General features: G+C 37.8%; 1 protein-coding gene and 1 pseudogene across 1 annotated transcript in view; both read right to left on the bottom strand.

The window, feature by feature from the left end:
• The window catches only part of LOC135214713 (pre-mRNA-processing factor 39-like), a 99,598-nt pseudogene that overhangs the window by 10,443 nt on the left and 66,708 nt on the right, over positions 1-22,447 (bottom strand).
• Positions 867-22,447, bottom strand: part of LOC135214532 (pre-mRNA-processing factor 39-like) — a 57,573-nt gene continuing 35,992 nt past the window's right edge. Inside the window, 9 exon segments of the mRNA XM_064248906.1 lie at positions 867-1,057; positions 3,101-3,113; positions 3,152-3,243; positions 3,411-3,544; positions 3,754-3,995; positions 5,213-5,356; positions 5,697-5,761; positions 16,056-16,860; positions 19,223-19,342. Of these exon segments, the coding sequence (XP_064104976.1) occupies positions 867-1,057; positions 3,101-3,113; positions 3,152-3,243; positions 3,411-3,544; positions 3,754-3,995; positions 5,213-5,356; positions 5,697-5,761; positions 16,056-16,860; positions 19,223-19,342 (1,806 nt within the window).

Raw genomic sequence — 22,447 nt, 5'->3', positions numbered from 1 at the left:
GAAAAGTTATGCAAGGAAGGAAAAGGCAACAGACATTGGATAAGTTTGTGATTAAACGTTCACCAAAAAAACCTAGAAGAGTTGAATCTCCGGAACGAGATCTCCCCGACCTGGATGGGGGAGGGTCTCCTTCCGCACAATAACCTCCTCCCCACCCACCACCCTCCTCTTCTCTTGTCCGTCAAGCCAGAAGTCTCGCAGTCATAGTAAGTGTTCACTTACAAACGTTTTTATAGTGTTAGTTTACCATTTTAAATTATATTATTAGATATATTAAGGTTTTTTACACTGACTTTTACATTATCTGTGTAAAATAAGGCAAAATATACATAATATATATTGGTTCGTAGGGGTCGAGAACCAATTAATATTATTCCCATTAAACCTTATGGGGAAATTAGCCTCCGAGTCAGAACAATTTGGAACACGACCAAGGTCTAGGAACGGATTGTGTTCGTGAGTCAAGGGTCTACTGTACACCCGTAAGACGCTTATAACTGCCTATTATAAGAGTTCATTGCCCAACTTAGCACTTCAAATAAAAATATAGTACCTCAAATTATCATCCCAAAACAACCCAGCATCATTTCAAAGTCAACTTACAACATTAAGTACCTGCCTACAATTGTTCCCCTTAAGTATCCCCCATACTAATACAGACGCACATTTTCTTTTGCTGACTGATGTAACACCGAGCATAGTCTACTGTAACTGAGCATAAAGTTGACGTTACATTTTCAATTGAAAATTTGGCTTGCTGGTTGTAAGATGATACTGATTAATTTACATAAAAGTGAGAGAAATGTTCCACAAAAATTCTGTGAAAAAAGTGGGCGGTCCACTGTATTTTAAACAAAGACCAAAACTTAAACTCCATATGACCCAATCTGTAATATTTTAAGTTCCCAAGAAGGTGGAACACTATGATATTCCTTTCCATTTGCTTCACTACTTGGTTGTGGAACTCCCTGAACCACTTCTTGTGCTGTAGGAAGATTCTGGTTGGGATCAGCATGTCCATAACCATAGCCTTCCATTGGACTGTATGTGATAGCACCTAAAAACAAAGATCATGAATAAAATAAGCCCTGTAATAACACAAGTCGCAGTTAATTAAAGGTCCTTCTTCAGATGGCACCTAAATAAAAAAACTTGAGTACCTTTCATAAATAACATTATTTCCCAGGTGAAAACAACATACAAGGAAGTTTCAACTTCCAGTTACTGCATACTTAAAAGTACATGACAAAGAAATAAAGAAAATCCAAGGGAAAAATTAATTATACACATCAATTTGATATTAAGATCTTTAACAAAAACTTAGATTTCAGCTGGAGACTGTGGATTAGAAAGGACCAAGACAAGTATTGATGTGTTCTTTTCTTAGAATGTTACATGAACAATCCTTCCTGACTTAATAAATTTCTTGCTTCATAGATGCACACTACCTCTTTCTTCATGATCTAGTAGTATGGATAAAATATTCAAAATCAGCAACAAATCAGATAATTTAGGCAAGAGCAAAAAAAAACTGTAACATTTATATTTACTGTATCTACTTGTGTAATGAGCAATCTTGCGACTCCCAAATTTTTACCCATAAAAATTATTTTATATATCTTGTGTATCATGCAAGTTCCTATTTTGAGAGCATAAATTCATAAGGTTGGTAGTTTGCCATGCTAATGGCTGACCTGAGTCATTTGGGTGTGAGCAGCTACTCAATTATTTTTTCAAAATCTCAAAATTTACCATAGAAAATTTCAAGATAAAAAAAAAAAAAAAAAAAACCAAAAAAAAAAAAAAAAAAAAAAAAAAAAAAAAAAAAAAAAAAAAATTATACATCTGTCAAGCCTTAAGAGTCCTCCATAATCAATCAATATCTCTCTCTCTCTCTCTCTCTCTCTCTCTCTCTCTCTCTCTCTCTCTCTCTCTCTCTCTCTCTCTCTCGGAAAGACACTGCTAATTAGTCTCTTTAATCAATTGGTATTAACAAATATCCACACCGTTTGTGTGTGTGTTCACAATGTTTTAAAAATGTGTAGTAAAGGTAATAACTCCTTGGAAGAAAAAACCAACAACAGTTTTTTGTTGTTGTCAGTTGTGTGGTGTATAAAGTGTGTGACCAGCAGGTAAAGAGAAATGGATTAACAGTAAGGTCCAATTTGTACTGCATTTTGTATATTACACTCAATTTGACAAATACCATGTTTTTTTACATGAATCCCCCATTTGGCGTTTTAATAGCCAACTTGAGTACAGAAGAAAAGTCAGTAAGAAGAATTAAGAAACTTCTGTACAAAAAATGGCTGAAGTAGCCATTATTTTCAATAATAATAATAATAATGACAATGTGGACTTGGTTACTAACTGAAAGTAAGTTTTTAAATTGAGCTAACTTTATTTAGAGCATTCTTACTTTAATTTTTACCATAAAACTTGTGAAAAAAATTCTTTAACTGTAGATACTAATTATAATAATAATAAAAGACTCTAATTACTACTTGGAGAAGGCTAATGTCCTTCAAACTTTGGATTGATACCTACTTTCTTATGAAGAACATTTAATTTCAAGGTTTCAGAGATAGAATCTGTCATGAAAGTTTTTATATGATCATTTGCAATGTTCTCTGGAGTAACATGAGGAAAATCTCAAAAATACAAATACATATTACAGTATCACACTCAAACAGTGTGAGAAGTACAGTATACCGAGATAAACAAATGAAATCAAAACTGATGATATGAAAACTGTGAAGAGAGAGAGAAAAAAAAAGTTTCCATACCAGTTTAGTGGTTTGTTGTATCAAGAATTACATGATCAGTTACTCATTATCCAGGATGGCATAATCACTTTTTTTATGCTCATTCACATGCAAAAGGTATGGGAGGGGGGTAGGATTTGCCCCACCAAGCAAGGCATTCTATTAAAGCTTAAGATTTTTCACGCCTACTCTGTCTCCCTACTCTGTGTCCAGTCCTTTATCATTACATTGTCTAAAGATCTTAAAAGCTGCCTGATTATAGAGACCAGTTCTAAAAGAGTACTTAGAGCATATATATAAATAATGTACACATAATACAGATCTACTAAACATACCATCAGCTGAAAATAAGGTACAGGGAATTGTTCTGATTTGGTGGAGGCAACTGAATTAGGCACTGTGAATGTTTCCGGAGCTGCTGTTGCTTCCATGGTTGTTGAAGACTCCACTACCAAGCTTTCTGTCTTATCTTTCTCATCTTTCATGAAATGCAAGTAAATTTATTATTTAAGGATAGTGACAATTTCTAGCAAAATTATTGCAGCATAGTTATAATTTCAATTAAAATTATTCCATGATGTATATGACATCTTAGCTTCAGAAAAAATAAAGTGCAAGATTTCATATAGAGTCACCAATACATACCATCTTTATCTTCATTATCAGGTTTCTTTTCCTCTTCCTTCTTGACTTCCTTAGATTTTTTGGCGCTTTCCTTAACAAGATTTAAGCCTGATTCTTCTCTAAGGTCATCTTGTTCTTTTATAGCAGCCTTCAACCTACATACACCACGAAATGAAAGACAATATAATACAGTATTTAACTATATGATATATATGGAAATCTTACGTACCATAACTGACCACTTTCTACGGACTTGTTCACCTAACTATAAACAATGAAATGTACTTAATTATAAAAATATGCCACCTTATATACAGAACTTTGACGACTGATTTCTCAAAGAAAAAATGCAAAAGTAACTTACGTCTGAATATCACCATGTTCCCTTAAAAACTGTACCCTCTTATATGCAAACCAGTATTTATCTTCTACTGGAAGTTCTTTGGAAGTTAAAGCCAACAAGACTGATGCCAATACCCCCTGACAGTCAAGAGGTTGTCTCTGGTAGCATATATCGAAGACATGATGGTATAAATGCACATATCCTCTATCTTTCTTTAAGGCTTTGCGAAGCACTGCTAAAGCTCGATCAGCTTCCATCAACACCTGTACAATTTTCAAAGTTTTAGATACTAAACAGATTGGTAATACTCCAGACATGTTATGTACATAAAAGTTTGGACAGACCACTGACCAAACAATCTCAAGGACAGTGGCCTGTATTTTCAACAAAGGAAATAAAAAAAATATTAAAATAATGATAATTTGTGAAATTTTTCTATATATAGGTATGAACAATTACTTTTATAAAAGTTTGGATTTAGAAATTGATGAGGAAGATATCCAAGAACTTATAGATGTGCAAGATGTAGAGCATTTAATGGCAGAAGATTAAACTGCACTTGCAGATTAAAGAAAAAGATGAAGAAATTGAAGAAGAGCCGGAATGAACACTTACAACAAAAACACTGGCAGAGGCATTTGCCTCATTTGAACATGGACCGAAACTTTTAAGTGAAATGGATGGAACATGGAACAGTTGCTAAAGTTCCGGGTACATCAAGACACTGTTGCATGTTCCAGTCATTTATGACTGATGAAATAAAAGCACCGTGAAACCTACAATGGATTACTTCTTTAAGAGAACTACTCCAGTGCCATCGCCTTCCCCCACAATTGAGCCTAAATTCTCTATCTCATTATTGCCGTTTCCTCGAAACACCTGAACTAACAGAAGAAGAAATACTACTGAAGAAGAGTGAGTTAATGATCCTGCTGCTTTATCATTTTCCTTCTCTTCCACTTTTTAGTTATACATAACTATCAACAGCCTGATCCCATTCATGTATGCCGACAATGGGCCAAATCTTGGTGAGTGCCCCTTGCAGTACATACACGTCTGAATTTTTTCACCTTTGTTCAATTTTTTTTCGTACTGAATTATCAAGACAATCTGCATTGAACCTCCAGAATTAGCTGATATTATTTATTACATATACCATATATGTAGAGTACTATACTATATAGTGTAGGCTTGGCTACTATAATGGATATAGATGGTAAGACGTATGTACTGAATACCTTAGTGTGCTAAATTCGAGATACAATTTTTCAACATGAGATAAGATTTTTTTTTTTAACTAACGATGGGGTTTTTGGGACCTAACCCCATCTTAAGTAGGACAATATTGCCTTTAATTCCTTTTTGGAAAGATTTCAATGAGCTTCGTATTTAGTTTGTCAAATGTCAAAAGGACATTCTCATGTTTTTCAAGTATGTAGATAATAAATTCCATATTCTCCTTACTCTTTTCCAGTCTTACCTTGAAAAGAAAACGTGCATACTTAATGGCAAGCCATGAGCGTTGACGAGGCAAGGTGAGTGCACGCGAAGCATCTCCATATAGTTCCTCAACACGTTCATTGCATCCTGCTCGACGTTCTAATTCAATAAGTTGCATTCTGCAAGTTGAATAAAGTAATGAATTATATATGGAAATATGCAAGTTGAATAAATACAAGTGAAAAGAGCTGGTTTCATCATGTTTAGTGCTGCTATGTATTATATCAATCTCTCAATGCCTTGTTTGTATATGCAGTGTAGTGCAGTTACTTCTTAGACCCCTTTTTATACTTTAACAACAGTGACTGTACATGTCTGAAAAAGGGAATTAGATTTTATTTGAATTTAAGACAGCTAGTTACATCATTCAATTTGGTTAGCTTCAGAGCTCTACAGTAAAAAGTATAATACTAATGTGGCTATATCACAAAAAACCAGTGATAAAACAAAAAACTCACCTAGCCTTTGAATAAAGTAGGGTACTTTGCAATGGCTGTATTAAGAAGCTCTCTAGCGGTATCCAAATTCCCTGAAAACAACAGAACTTTAAACAGTATATGTACTATCAAGAACAATGACCACTAAGTGCAATTTACTTGTGAACCAGCACTGTACCATTTTAACAAATGGAAATAAGACAATGCAGTAGATATAATTTTGCCAACTAAGTCTTTTTCTTATGACTATTAATGCTCTTTAAAACAAACTATTAGAAAATCTTGCTAGGAGACAATTTTAAGGATAAATTATATTCTCCCAGAATTAATTAAAGATATCAAATATTCAATTTTACAGCATTTTACACAGTTCAATACATACAGGTCTTCTTTACATTCCAGTTTAATGTTGAATACACTAAGTTAACTACTGCATGCAATAAACTTGCTATAAAAAGCAATATTAATGTTAATGTAAAATAAATTAATACAGGATTTGTTTCAGAGATACAAACCATTACTTTTTTCAAGTCATACTTGTTCAATGTGAATATCTATCCATGAGTAACTTTTCCATATTCACACTCATGACACTACAGTCTATGATTTTACTAATTTTCCAGGAACTTAATAACGGAGAATTAACACGAATAGTATTTTGTGTAATAGTGTATGTTTAGATGAATATTATTATTATTATGTTATTATGGTACCAGTAATCTTAATTTTGATGAGTTTAATTATTCAAATTTTCTTCTAAATTTAGCCAATTTCCAATCTTAACCATACAAAATAATGAATGTTAATACCATTGTCAAATATACATACCATAAGTCATTCTACTTTAATACTACATATGTACTTGACAACTTATTGAAGTGATACTCAATTTATAAGCCATACAAGATAAAGTTTCTTTGTACATTTACCTTAAATAATTTTATTCATTAAATGAGGAAGATTTACAACCAATTTATTATCATAATGGAAAATGAAGCTACTGGTGACATTTGTAAGAAATACCATCCCCAGGTTTTAACTATAAATATTGAATTTTTAAATATATCTTAAATCACAAAATATTGTACTATTACAGATATTACAGAATTTGTTTAGGAATTCAATTATATAAATCTGTAACTTAAAGCCCTAATTGCCATAAAAACCCTATGGGATTTAGGTTTATTATAATTCTTTTCAGTATGTTAAAGAATATAAAATTGCCTAACTTAATATTAAGAAAATTGTATGATAACAACAAAACCTAAAATTATGACAGAATGATTAAACACAATACAAATGTTCTTGAAGCTGTCTCTACTTGTAATGAAAACGCAGTGTCCAGGTAATTTTATGTCATCTATATTTGGTTTAGTGTTAGTATATATGTAAAATAGTGACACAAACTGATTTATTGTATTACGTTTTGTAATTGAAATATAACAAGTTCTTCAAGTAATTTGTATTTTTCCTAGACATACAAACCAAAGCCTTTTATATAAGAGTATTCCTATACAAAAGGTGACAATTTGTATTTTCGTAGGAACATCTTTTCTGCATTAGCTTTTCCCTATAAGGGGTTAGTTGTTATTTATAAACTTCTATCTACTCTTCCCTGGCTGTGCTCTTTCTTCCTAAACTGCCATCTCGACTTTCATCTACACCACTTCTCTACACTTTCCTTATAAAGTCTTCATCCTGTTTTGCTAAATGTTATACTAAAATCTTTATATCATACTATATATTGTAAAGGAAAAAACATGTTAATACAGTTTTTTTTGTAGGATGTGGTAGGCCATCGAATACAAGTATAAATAAGACAATTTGTCAGTTCGAAGTTACGAGTGTTTGGCAAACGATACACAATTTTTTCTTTAAATTTCATTAAAAAAAAAATTGGAATGTAAGAAATGTTCAACAAAGGTGGTACCACTCTACAACATTTGTGCATTTCTATAGTAAATTATGTGAAGTTTCGAACAAACAATTACATATTCCTAATTGGTGGTTAAATAAAATAGCTATGAATGGTACTGAATAAGCTCTCTCTAATAAATATATTTTATTATTAATAAAAAAATTAATAATAACTTACTGTAATTTATATAGCTTTTTTATCATAAGTGAATTTGTATGTAATCATTAAAATACTAACTTGATGTAATTAACAAACCTAGTACAGTATTCTGTTTGGGGGTATGTATGTGTCCTGTCATTCTAAACTACCCACATATTTTAGATGTGCTCTATACAGTAGTACTGATATTAGGATGTTCTGGGATGATAGTCTGAGGTATATTTTTGTTTGAACTGTCAAGTTTGGCAAGGAACTGTTAAATTAGGCAGTTATAAGCATTTTAGGACTGTATATAGCATACTTCAGAGTAACAGTAGTAAGAGAAGTAATGTAAGGTTACTTTGAGAGTTTGGGATGATGATATAGGGTGTATTTTTGTTTAAATATTAAACTGTTTTAGTATGATAATTTAAGGCATATTTTTGTTTGAACTATCAAATTAAGCAATGAAACGAAAAAATAAGCATTTATAAAAATTTTAGTTTGAGGGGTACATGGTACTTGGCAGTTATAAGTGTGTTAAAAGCAATTTTAGAGGGGATTTGCATTTCTCCGGATTTTGCATTTCCACGGTAGGTTCTGGAACCTATTCACACGTAAAAGTGTGGGAGCACTGTACAGCTGGTTTATTTTCCTAATCAGGTATCAAGACTTTGTTAAAAGCAACAGATTGTATACTTTGTATGAAAATATAAGATTGTATACTTTGTATGAAAACATGATATTGTTATGATACAATAAAGTTTGTTCATACTTACCTGGCAGATATATATATAGCTGTATTTTCTGAAGTCCGACAGAAATTCAAAAACTTCCGGCACACACAGTGGTCGGCCAGGTGGTTAGTACCCATTCCCGCCGCTGGGAGGCGGGTATCAGGAACCATTCCCATTTTCTATTCATAATTTTTATTTCCACTGTCCCCTGAGGGGAGGTGGGTGGGTACTTAATTATATATATTCTTGCCAGGTAAGTATGAACAAACTTTATTGTATCATAACAATATCATTTTGTTCATGAAACTTACCTGTCAGATATATATATAGCTGAATCCCACCGTTGGAGGTGGGAAGGGACAGAATAGAAGGATTTTGGGAAACAAATGCATGCAGATTATTTACATCTTGGTTCCACCTGTTAGCATTGCTGGCTTCGTGGTTATTGCCACGTAAGTCTGCTTGTGCTACTAGAGTGCCAGCGAGGTATGAGGACCTATATAGCTGTGCACTCCAGATGATCTGTCAACAGGGGCGAGACCACGACGTGACTAACCATATTGACCATACCATGAGGGCTAAGAAGTAAAATAAATATATATAAAAATATATACCCCATCACCACCGTGACCAACCTAGCCAAGGTTAAGGTGTGTTAACTAAGGCTTAAGAGTTAAGAAGTCACCGTTGTCGGCGACTCAACTACTAAATTAAGAGCTCTTCCTAACCATTTTCTACAGGATAGGATGAGTGGTACTTACTTGCCCCAAGATTGTGTCTGCAGACACGTATGGCCCTAGCGAGCAGCAGATCTCATATGCCATCTTCACATCTCGCAGGGAGTGTGAATTGAACACAGAGTTGCTTCGCTAAAACATGGTACTCAGGATGTTGCTGAGTGCCATGCTCTGTTGAAATGCTTCCGAGGCCGCGCCCATCACCTCGTGAGCATTCAAATCAAAAGATTTCAAATCTTTGTGCCAACACAATGAAGGAGCTTTTTGAAAGAACTCCTTAACAATAAAGCCAGGGTGTTCTTCGATATGGGCAAGTCTGGTCTTTTCGGAACACTGCAGATTGTCCGTACGACTTCGACTTTCTTGAGTTTTATGTAGATAAAACTTGAGAGACCTGACAGGGCACAGGACTCTCTCTGGCTCCTGCCCAATAACTTGTGCCATCCTTGATTCCAAGCTCCTGGCCCAAGAACAAGACGGGTTTCCATTCTTAGGCCACAACGGAAGGCTTAGAGAACGCACCGCCTTGTGTTCTCTAATGCCAAAACTTCTGACGATGGCTGAAAACCTCACTAACCCTCTTTTTGTCGTATCTAGGGTGGTTAGAAAAAAGGCCTTCCTGATCACGTGCAGAAGTTAACAGGTAGGAGATGTTCGAATGCTTTGACATCAAGAACTTCAGACTATGTCTAAGTTCCATATTGAAAGCTTCGATCTGGACAATGCACAGTCAGTCAGTCTGTACTAAAGTCAGGTGACCGACCAGTTGACCAGTCAGACGAATCAAGGACAGCAAGGCTGTACCCTGAAGACCATAAGGCACTATTCTTCGCTGAAGGATGAGTGTCTGGACTGCCTGGGCGATTCAAGCTAAGCAAATTCTTGGGGTATGAACGCAACCCTACGTCGTTAGCGAATCAACTCCTGAGCCACTCCTGACTCGAGCTTCTGGTGCCAGGAGAAAGGAGCGAGGAGCAAAAAGGCGATTCAGTCCCGAAGGACGAATGCCTGACAGTCCAACCTGGTCTGTTAAACGATCATCGGGGGTGTGTAAACGCAACCGACTTCGTCAACAAGAAACTCAGGGGTGGGCTTACTGTGTCTCCTGATCTCGCACGAGTGTCTGACTCCGAGAAAACAGGTGAGACAAAAAGTAGATGGTGAGCGAGTTTCGAGATTCCACAGAACTCAAAGATCGTGAAGGGCTTTGTTGTTTGACAGAAGCAAATCTCTGAGCCCAAAGGCCGTCAACAACATATTTGCGTATTCTTTAATAGTTGTGACTGCCAGCTTATCCCATTCTTCAAACGGAAAGGGAAGACGGCAATCTTATGCTGTCAACATCTCGATAGTCTGAACGTAGTCAGACTCCAGAGCGGAGAGGTTATAGGTACCTTTCGTGTTAAAGTAGACCGATCTCTCGGAAAAGGTCCTTGGAAGGACGTGACCTCTGTGAATCTAGGATCTTGAAGCCAACATGGGGCGATTAGCGTCATTGTCGCTCCCTGATGGTATAAATCATCTTATTACATTTCCTAAGCGTTTTTGAAAAAGGGGAAAAAGAGACTAAACATCCATCCCTGTTCAATATCATAGCGAAGAGATGTATGAAAGGACGTCCCTAAAGTCTCCATACTCTCAACATACTTCTAAAGAAAGATTCCACTCGGAAGTCAGTAGTTGCTGCCGTCGATCGAGGACGATTCGTACGGACTTTTGCAATCCTGTAACGAACCTCTAGAGGATCGTTACATTCTACGCCTGTTGTTATAATAGGCTCTTTCTCGTAAACCCGAACAGGGACCGAGAGAAGATACTTCCTAAGATATGAGAGAGCGTGGAAGATCAGAGTTGATATGGACCACTGGTTCCAAAAACTCGTTTCAGGACTGGAGGGACGACAGAATTGCTTCCACTTCTTTCAGATTATGATCCAGGACATCTGAAACCCTCTCCAGATGTCCGCAACCTTCTTTCTATCACCTCAAGTGATACTTAACGCACCGAGAGATGTTCAGAATCATTCCTAGATCTTTAATAAAATTTCAGTTTCCCGGTAGGAAAAAACTGTAGAGGTCTGAATTGCAGTCTATTCAGGGGAACACCTTCTTTAGGAAGGAATGGTCCGCCAGCAAGCTCATCCATTCCCTCACACAGTATGTTTACTTCCCTAAAAAGGCTGCGCTTTGCTAAGCAGGAGAGCATATAATAGTGAAATGTTGCGGGTAGGACTCGTAGTCCTATACCGCTGCGGTAACGAGCACCGAAAGGAGTAAAGAGATATCTCTGAGAAACATAGTAGGCAAAACGAATGCAATGTTTATTCATTCATGTAAGAAATCCCCTCAATCTTAGGCTCAAAGTCCGTGATTGTAGGGCAGAGATCAGTTTAGTCATCAATCCCGCAGGAGAGAGAGAGACGTAACTGCAGCACAGAGATACGGTTAGTCAGTCAATCCCGCAGGAGAGAGAGACGTAACCTACCGCGCATGACAGCGAACGAGCTGGCACTGCCTCGTTTGGACTGGCGGAGAGGACAGTGACAGCAGCAGCTTACGATCGTCGTCTCTTAAAACTTTATGCCTGGGTTGCCAGCTACCCTATTCTACGAAGAAATAGGTCCGTATTTTTAGCATAAAGAGACTCTCAAGCTGGTATATTTAAGCGAAACAGAAAACGCTAAATATATAGATGCGTTCGTGTCGTCATAACACTACCATACAACGGTAAAAGATAAATCGGAAACTCCTGGAAGGCTGCAGGGAGTAAACGATTAAATGTCCTTAAAAACAAAATAATAGACAATAGACCTCTCGGTTGCCATCCGAAGAGGTAACTACAGCAAGCGTATATGACTTGAACCAACCAGTAGTAAAATAACGCAAGGCAAAATATGATATTATATTGCAATAAAGTTTTTTCATACTTACCTGGCAGACATATATACTATAGCTGAATTCGGAAATACAGCTACATACATATCTGACAGGCAAGTTTCATAAAACAAAACTCAAGAGAATTGAAGCGGACAGCTCAAGCTTCTATGTTATTGGACATAAGCGTTCATGTTTGACGTAGTCTACAAGTCTATTTCTTGTACGAGTCTGCGAATGATGAATGAGAGCTCTTCCGAATCTTGTCAATAAGAGCTTATCCGCTTACGCAATATAAAGTTAATGAGAAGTTTGTCAATGAGAACTAACCCATTTACGGGACAAAGAGATATTTTGTCAATGAGGGGACTACCCACTTACTTGACAAAACGATAGTATATTGGGGGGGTCAATGGGGGAAATTCACTGAATTGACAAAACGTAATCCAGGAAGTCGAGCATTTTATTTTCGATTCCCGTCTCAAACGAGGAAGGGCAAGAATCCTGTTAAGAGACGGCTTACGACAGGTAGAAACGACGATGTTCAATCGGCAGCGTAGTCCCGACTAGGAACTAACAAAATCTATCATCTGAAAAGCCCTTTCAGATGGGCTAAAAAGCGTTGCAAAATTATCCTGGGAAGAGGAAGAAACTCTCCAACCAGCTTCCTCTCCCGTATCAAAATTTATTGGCAGTATGGCAAAGGAAGTCCTGTCTTGCGCTTTCCTGAAGAGCGTCCTTTTGATGAGTGCCTTTGCAAGAATCCTACTGAACGTTGCCGAGAGTCCTGACGTGCAGGACGTCGAGCTTTTACATAACCCATAGCTGCCTTACCGCAAAGTCTTGACTGCGGTAGAGCAAAAGAGATCTTTCCTTGAGCTTTCCATAACTCCATCCAATCCTGGACTTTACGAAAAGCAATATTACTGACAGAGACCTCTATAATTCACGAAACCCGTGGTCTTGCTGGGGTTTCGAAAAACGAAGTTGCCTTTTCACTTTAAGCTTTCCTCCGAAGCACGCTTACTTCACATTCTTCGCAGGCGATGTAGAAGGGATCACCGAAGTTAGGTAAAAAATCTTTAGGCCCAAATCAGCTTGAAGACTTCAACAGAAACGTTCAGCCAGGCGACACACCTGCGTGCGCTGGCGCGCGCGCTCGGCGTCCACTGGCCTAGCAGCGAGCACGCTCGGCGTCCACTGGCGAGCAGCGAGCACTCTCGGCGTCCACTGGCGCGAGCACGCTCGCGCTCGGTATCCACTGGCGTGCGCTCGGCCTCGGCGTCTACTGGTGCGCGCTTGGCGTGCACCCGCGCGCGCCTGGCGTCCATCCGAACGTCAAAAAAAAAAGCGTGCAGAAAAGCGTCACGCTCCTGACAGGCGTCAATGCAAGCGAAACTGCCTTCAGGGAAGAGCATTAGACATCTCGGAGAGAAAACCGACTGCACGAAGCAGTCTCAGGTGAAGGGTTGATCGTGTGAGAATACGCGGGGCGAGGGAACGCCTTCTTATTCTCACAGCAACAAAGCTAGGACGTCCGCGCTCAAAAGCGTCCTGCTAATATGACTTGCTTTCCCTTTTCTCGGCTGGAAAGGACGTACACGAGTTCAGGCGACGTTCGCCTTCTTACTTCTCACTGCAACGCATGACGAGAGAGAGAGAGAGGACGTGAAACGTCCTCTTCTATAAAGCTTCTATTTAGAGGGCGCGAGTCCTTCCCGAAAGCCTCCAAACCCTGCGCAGGAGGACGCTTCGGAGGACGAGAAGCAATCCTTCAGGATTCGTGCACACACTTTGGCAGCCTGGGAGTACTTCAGGTCTGCCGAAGGCACGTCAGATCGGTTGGGAGTTCCTCGTAACCCTCCTTCGGCTTTCGACATGCTCTCTCCCTGTTCCTGGGAGTCAAGCAGAGGTCCCGGCCTAGAGGCGAAATAAGGCCGATCTGACGCACCCTCCACTACACAAGGGGCACTGTCACTGCACTTAGCCACTTCACTTTTGCTCTCCAAAGCCAGCACTTTCGATTCTAAGTTACAAATCGATAGAGTATCAGAGAAAGGTCAATACCCTCTACAGAAACTGTTTAGGGCCCGAAGGCAACATTACAGGGTTAGGAGTACAACTACAGAAGTTAGCACTCTTCACCACAATGATAGGAGAGCGAGCACCTTAGATTCCAAGATACAGATGGAATCTATAACGTAAAGGGCAGTTACCTCACGAGACATATTTATAGCCCGTAGGCCATACTACAGGGTTAGGCAAAATAAAGTCTACAGGTAGGTTAGCCTACCCTGACTTTGTTTTCTGATTAATTGCGTACGATACGAATCATACGTCTTCCTTACGGAATTAGACAAGTCTCACACTCCTTACATGACAAATCTCAACAAAGAAGCAAGACACATAGCCCTCGTGCATATCGAGTGCGGAACTACCGAAGCTTTCGGTAGCCACACCCTATCTTAGCAGACAACACCCTCTGAAACTAGCCTAACTAGATTCAGATATACAAAAATGATCATTCAAAACAATTTAAGATAGCGTATGCCTAGCCACAAATCCAAGTCAATAAATCAAAAGACAATTAGAATATTTAGCGGCCATGAAGTTTCCAAAATCCTAAGACGGAGGTACTGAAAACAGGTGTTTCCAGCACCGGCGACAGAAAAATTATGAATAGAAAATGGGAATGGTTCCTGATACCCGCCTCCCAGCGGCGGGAATGGGTACTAACCACCTGGCCGACCACTGTGTGTGCCGGAAGTTTTTGAATTTCTGTCGGACTTCAGAAAATACAGCTATATATATATCTGACAGGTAAGTTTCATGAACAAAATCATATTTCCTTCAATATCTTTTTCCATGTTTACTACAAATCCGATTTTTTGAAGTCTAAATAATATAATTGTAGCTAGGCATAAGGCTAATCTGGGAGGCCTATACTGATATCACTTATACATATTCAGTTCTCATTAAGACACTTTCTAATTTCACTTTGAAACAAACATGAATAGTTCTCACAGAAATTCTACAACACCAGCTGATCTTTAAGCTAACAACGATAAAATCTAATTAGAAGGGGTTAGTAAATCACCTACTTTTTTCTAAGTTGTGCAATTCCCATCCCTCCACACAAAATATAGTTTTCTGCAAAAAAATCTCTGTAGGCGGGTATCATCTACAGTGTGCCTTACACAGCAAGCTGTAGACAGGCCTAAACAATATTTGTGGCATCTCTTCAGCCCCAGATGTAATCCTGCCTTTTAATAGTTTCCTTTTGGCCTCCTCCCACCTTGAACCTCAAGTTTTTTCTGCCTGGCTCCACTTTAACCCATTATTAACGAATATTTTACAACAATATTAATAATAACCTGAAACAGAATGGGACCTAAGGTGAAATAAACTCCCATTGAAGAAGACATCCTAGTTTCCTCTCTATTACTTGTACCTTAGCTTTCCACATAGTTATTTTCTAAATTTCAATATTTCTTATATTTTAATTGAAATTCATTCTATAACTATCAAAATATAAATATACTGATTCTGCCATACCAACCTTATAATGTGACTCAGCATTCAACAAATTATAAGCTGCAAGACATGCATAATGAAGTTCAGTAAAATTTAGAATACATAGATTTCTGCAAAAATACAAAATACTTAAAATGGAACAGGCTTTAAGGACCCATTTCCCTTTGAATCATCTTTTACAAATAATCCACAAATACAAGTGCTGAGTGCAGTTCTGAAACAAAGCGCAAATATGCAATGCCCTTAACTCTCATGTATAATTTTCAGCATAAAAATCCCTGACCATCAAATTCCTGGAACCGAACGTGTTTATCAAGTGGATAACTAAGGTACAGTACTGTATTTAATCTAGAATTGAATAGAAAGTTTCAAAAACAAGAGATAGCATGTTATACCCATTCACAGCCTGGTTCTCGAATATTGCACGTGACAAGGATCACTCTCTTTACCTTGTATTTCCTCGAACTCTGCCCATTGCATGAGAAGGCTGGGTTTATTGGGACAATGAATCCAAGCACCACGGCGATATATCTGTCTCACATCCTCCCAGCTCACCCCGGTCATAATCCAATCTGGGGTGAGCGGGGCACATTTTAATACTCGCTCCTCCAAACTCAAATTGGCACACAGTTCACTTTTAATTTGTTCAATGGTAGGGGGCTCTGACTTTGCTACACTCTCCTGTTCATCTTTGTTGTTTGATTCTCCACTGGCAAAGCTCACTGTCTCAGAGTTATCAGCACTTAGGTTCTGTTCACAAACACTATCACTATTCGAAAGCTGAACACTGTTTTCATGATCAACTATAGCAACACTGTCACAATCAGTATCTTCACCAGAGCCCCGCATCTCTGAATCGTCTGTATTTTCTACATTTTTAATATCAACAACATTCTCACTATTTACCTGACCATCATCATTGGATAAAGGGATATTCTCATTTGTACTAGCCTCAGACACTTCATTTTCATTCACTGGTGCTCCGGCATCCTTTTCATCAATGCTAGAGCTTAAATCTTCACCTTTAAAAGAATCTCTATATTTCCCATCAATTATATTCTGAACATGTCTTTCCAAGTAAGATGTGTACCGACACCAAAATTCTTCATAAAGAGCACAAGCTACTAAGCAACGTTCAAACAGAGGAATAATGCGCAATGGATTGCCTTCACTAATTTCAAAATCTAAATATTCTTTCCAGTTCTTAATTTGTTTCTTATCTAACGGTTTAATATGAAAATAAGGCCTCTTTATCTGCAAAAGAAAAGCATCAAATTAGCATACATTCAACCAAGACGTAAAATAGAATGCATCTCATATATACAAAGACCATTATGAGATGCTTTTAGAATTCTAGAAGTTTTATCATCTCACAAAAAGTGTACAAAACCATTTAATAAAAAAAAATCAATAAGTCAAAAGAAACAATGTCATAAAGGACTAACATAACCAAACACAGTAAATAAATATGTAATTTTTAAGATAAACTTTTATACTATATGCTTTCCAAGTAATTAGTACACAGCTATAGTTGTAATTACATGCTTGGCAAGTTACTTATATAAAAATTAATCTAATTTTTAAGTCCACAGAACTTTGCAAAAGGTATCAGAAAAACTCATTAACCCTTTAACGCTGATTGGACGCATTAAATGTCGATATAAATTGTCTGTTGGGTGCCCATTGGACGTATGGTACGTCGATATAAATTTTTTTTTTAAATTAGCGGAAAAATAGTTATAGGCCTACTAGGCGAAAACTTTTGAATCACGCGCCTTGGAGGATGCTGGGAGCTCACGGATCAACGCGTTGTTTTGTTTACAATTGTTACCCAGGCGCGCAAGCGCGAATTTCTTCCTTCTCGCACTAAAAAGCATCAGCGACACATCTGAGAAATTATTTTGTCACTTTGACATAATTTTTGCACCATTTTATATTAGCCATTACATAGAGTATTATATATGAAAATGTGCGCAATTTCTTGTAGTTTTTATCAGTTTTGAAATATTTTCAAATAAATAACAATAAGTGGCAAAATTTCATCCTTCGGTCAACTTTGACTCTACCGATTGTTGTAATGTTTGCACCATTTTAAATTAGCTGTTACATAAAGTTTTATATATGAAAATGTGGACAATTTCATGTAGAATAGAACAAAAAACAACCCATGGTTGTAGCTTTTATCAGTTTTGAAATCTTTTCATATAAATAACGATACGTGCCAAAATTTCAACCTTCGGTCACCTTTGACTCGACCGAAATGGTAAAAAAACGCAATTGTAAGCTAAAACTATTACATTCTAGTAATATTCAATCATTTACCTTTATTTTGCAACAAATTGGAAGTCTTAACACAATATTTTGATTTATGGTGAATTTATAAAATAAACTTTTCCCTTACGTCTGCTCAGTAACTCTTCCGAAAAAATCATAAATTTTTTTGTCCGATTGTCGTAATGTTTGCACCATTTTAAATTAGCCGTTACATAAAGTTTTATATATGAAAATGTGTGCAATTTTATGTAGAATACAACAACAAACAACCCATGGTTGAAGCTTTTATCAGTTTTTAAATATTTTCATATAAATAACAATAAATAGAAAAAATTTGTCCTTCGGTCAACTTTAACTCGACCGAAATGGTCGAAAACTGCAATTGTAGGCTACAACACTTACAGTCTAGTAATATTCAATCAATTACCTTCATTTTGCAACAAATGGGAAGTCTCTAGCACAATATTTCGATTTATGGTGAATTTTTAAAAACAGCTTTTTTTACGTCCGCGCGTTACGAATTCATGCATCATTTTGTGATAATATTTTCTCTGTGTTGCCTTGATCGTTTTACAATGTGTTATATACCAAAATGATTGCAATTTAGTGTAAAACACAACAACAAAAAATTAACTCGTTAGCTTTAACCGTTTTGTTCACAGCGTGATTTGTATACAATTATATATGAAATTTTTTTTCATGCTGTCATATATCCCAATAATTATATATGATAATGATATTTTTTCCATTTCTGATAGTTGCATAATAAACTTCAGGCAATGAAAAAAAAGGAGCCAAAAATGAACTCTTAATCTTGAAAACTAAGCGTGCTGTGATTTTTTGAAAAAAAAAAAAAATTCCACTTCGGCCCTCACTCGCGAACACCGCCGGCATACGGGAGACAATTTTTAAAATACCGCTTCGGCGTTCAAGGGTTAAGCTAATGATGTTACTCTACCATAATGCAAGATCAAAACTGAACAGTACATGTGTAAGAAAAGAATTAGAAATAAATGCCGTGGCCATCGAGGATCAGCTGTGAAATCCTTTGCTGAATATCTAAGTAATAGGAGTGGAAACATAAGCATAGGCAAAGAAAACGTATGAGAATTTGAAAAAGTGTGACCTTATAATGTCTAGGGTCACAGGAAACATGTGGTGGGAAGACTATAAGGAACTGGGAAGTGGTGGAAAGAAAAGATATTGAGTGGCTGGAAAAATGACCAAGATCTCAAGGATTGAGAAGGTTTGAACATGTGAGGAGAAGGAACGAGGAACATTCAGAAAGAGAAGCAGTAGTTACCGAGGTAAAAACATAAACTTGTCCAAATGATTAACTTACTCTTTCCTCAAATTTCCAGCGTTTATCTACTTGCTCCTCATTGCTTTCATGAGTCTTTATATAAGATGCAACAAGTTTCTCTTTCATACGTGAACTCAACTTGTCTTCTGGCTGAGGAGTCTGAAAAGATAAGATGCTTTTACAGCATTATCTAGCAACAAGCTGCTGAAAAGTCCAAATTCTTTAACAATACCTTGCTCCATTTAAACCTTTCAAACCTTTCTGGAGGGCCCTATCAGTCTAAAAGTACGATACAGTCTATTACAATAATATTATGGTACACCTTTGGTTAAACTTCCATTGGTACATTCATATAAAAATCCAACCATTAACCCTTGGTGCAATCTTGCCAAGAAACAAACAGAGCCTCGTTTTTGGCAATCCCGTTTTAGGGCGCTTGTTAATGACGATGATAACTGAATTTTCAGCGCTGATCCACAGTTATCACCACCAATCCACGGTTATTAGCGCCAAGCATTGGTTACCGCTGGTGCAGAGCCTCTGTTGAAGGCACCGATAACCAGGGATCAGCGCTATTAACAGCAATTTTCGGTTATCATCACGTCGTAGGGAACAGAATCCTTTCCCCATAACCAGGGACTGCCTGTACTTCTTTTTCAGAGGCAACCAAGATATCAAAAGACAGTAAAACAAGTGCAAGAAATATTTAGTTCTTTTTCCTGGAAAACTACACAAAAGTTACAGAAACTGTTATAAATGCTGATGGAAGTACAGGCAGTCCCCAATTATTGGCGGACCCGGCTAATGGCAATCTGGTTTTATGGAGCTTGTTTAGAGTCATAACATACCTAACAGAGGCACCAGTCACCGGTTATCAGCGCCATTAACCAAAACTCTGCGACTTACATGGCAAAAAGCAGTTTCGGTTAAGATCGTATTTTTCGGTTACCAACACCCCATCGAGAACGGAACCCCCTTCGATAACTGGGGACTATCCAGTTAACGAGAGGTTACAATAGTAATGTACATTCTAGGCTTATGTGTCAAAGTTCATTTACTATTTATTAGAGATACTGTCTGGACACCTTATACTAATTGAATTTTTTTATACAAAATTTTACATACAATGTGTGTTAGGACTGGTAAATTCCATTTACTTATACATCACCTTTAAAATTGAAATTTTTTTCATGTAATACAGTGAGCCCTCGCTACTTCGCGGTTCGACCATCGCGGATTCACGACTTCGCGGACTTTTTTCATTACATATGTATATATTATAAAAGAAATATATCGCGGATTTTCCGGAAATTTCGAAAATAGCCGCGATATATGAAGACCCCAAATATTTCGTTAATTCCATTAATAATTAGTAATATCTGCTCTTACTGATGGTTCATTGCATTACATTTGACATATAATTCAGTACAGAAAGAAATAAAACACGAAAAGAGAATGTGATCATACGATAATTCAGTATAGTACGTAGTAAAATTAAATCGAACATGAAACGCAAATCAGATGCAGTCTGACTTTGTCATATTTGAATGGTGTAAGGCTGCTGATGGCTACTACTACAAATGTAATGGATGTGCATCTTTTCCATGAATCTTTTGTATGTATATGTGGTACTGCATCCAATAATATTGTTTGTTGCAAAAATCACATCTCGAATAAGCGTACATATCCTACAACAAAACAAGCGTAAAATAGCGTACGTAAAGCATATATAGTACCTTGTATTTGAATTTGTAACCACTACGTAGCATGTAAGACGGACTGTGATTGGTTCCAATGCTGACAGATGACGAATCAGCTCCCAAGTTTTGTAATCTAGCCTGTGATTGGTGTTTTGACCGCTTCTCCGATCCGCAGCAGCTTGGCTTGTCTCCGACCAGTAGCATCTTCTCGCGGCCACTTTGTTTGCTGCTCTCTCGCTGGGTAGATGCTGCTACGTTACTGTGTAACTTTAACTTGTGCTGTGCGTGACTGTTTGAAGTTGAACTTTTTGTTGAACTTTCTGTTTAACCCCTGCAATGGCTTCCAAGCATTCTGTTTCTGCTAAGGCTGGTAGTGAGCCTAAACGCCACCGAAAAATGATGACGATTGCCGAGAAGGTGACACTTCTCGATATGTTGAAAGAAGGCAGAAGTTACGCGGCCGCAGCCCGCCATTTTGGAGTGAACGAATCCACCGTTTGCTACATTAAGAAGGACAAGGCGAACATTAGAAAGATGGCTGCCATCACCTTTAGCAGGTCAGCGAAGCGAGTTGTTACTGCTCATAATAAAACGATCGTCCGTATGGAAGGTGCTTTAGCAATCTGGATTGCCGACTGCCGGAAGAAGAACATAGCCTTGGATACGAACACCATCCGAACCAAGGCTTTGAGTTTGTATGAGAATTTTGCGGCAAAGGAACCTCAAGACGACGATGGCGACCATGCTGAAGAAGACGAAGATGATGTACTAGATGAACCTCAAGCAGGGACATCCACTGATTCCCAGCCTCAGAAACAACGTTTTTCCGCCAGCAAAGGATGGTTCGCGAAGTTTCAGAAACGCTTTGGCCTGAAATGCGTTTCCCTGCATGGCGAGGCTGCTTCCGCTGACACTACCGCTGCTGAAACTTACGCAAATGAGACATTTAAGAATATTATCACTGAAGGTGGGATACAAGCCCGAACAATGTTTTAATATGGATGAGACTGGCTTGTTTTGGAAGAGAATGCCGTCGCGAACTTTCCTGTTCAAAGAAGAAGCCAAAGCCTCTGGTTTTAAAGCATTCAAACATCGGTTGTTTACCCTCGGATGTGTTGGCAATGCTGCTGGATTTTTGCTAAAAGCCGGGGCTTATTTTACAAATCGAAAAAAAACCCTCGCGCTTTGACAAATAAAAATAAGAATCTCCTTCCCGTGTACTGGATGCATAATCCAAAAGCATGGATTACGAAGATGCTGACCTCCAACTGGTTCCACCAGTGTTTTATCCTGCAAGTCAGTAAATATCTCTTAGAGAAGGGCTTGCCATTTAAGATCCTTCTCCTTATGGATAACGCTGGTGGACACGCAACTGATCTGTCGCATGAGGGCATTCAGGTTGAGTTCCTGCCACCCAACACAACGTCATTAATTCAACCGATGGACCAGGGGGTTATCAGGGCGTTTAAGGCCCTCTACACGAAGAATACCTTGGCGTGTGTGGATGCTGCCCAAGATGATGAGGATGAAACATTTCAATTTGAAGGCGTACTGGCGGCAGTAC

The sequence above is a fragment of the Macrobrachium nipponense genome, chromosome 46 (genome assembly GCF_015104395.2).
Source record: "Macrobrachium nipponense isolate FS-2020 chromosome 46, ASM1510439v2, whole genome shotgun sequence".
Lineage (NCBI taxonomy): Eukaryota > Metazoa > Arthropoda > Malacostraca > Decapoda > Palaemonidae > Macrobrachium > Macrobrachium nipponense.
Note: the sequence above shows the minus strand (reverse complement) of the source record. Positions and strands in the feature narration are given on the sequence as shown.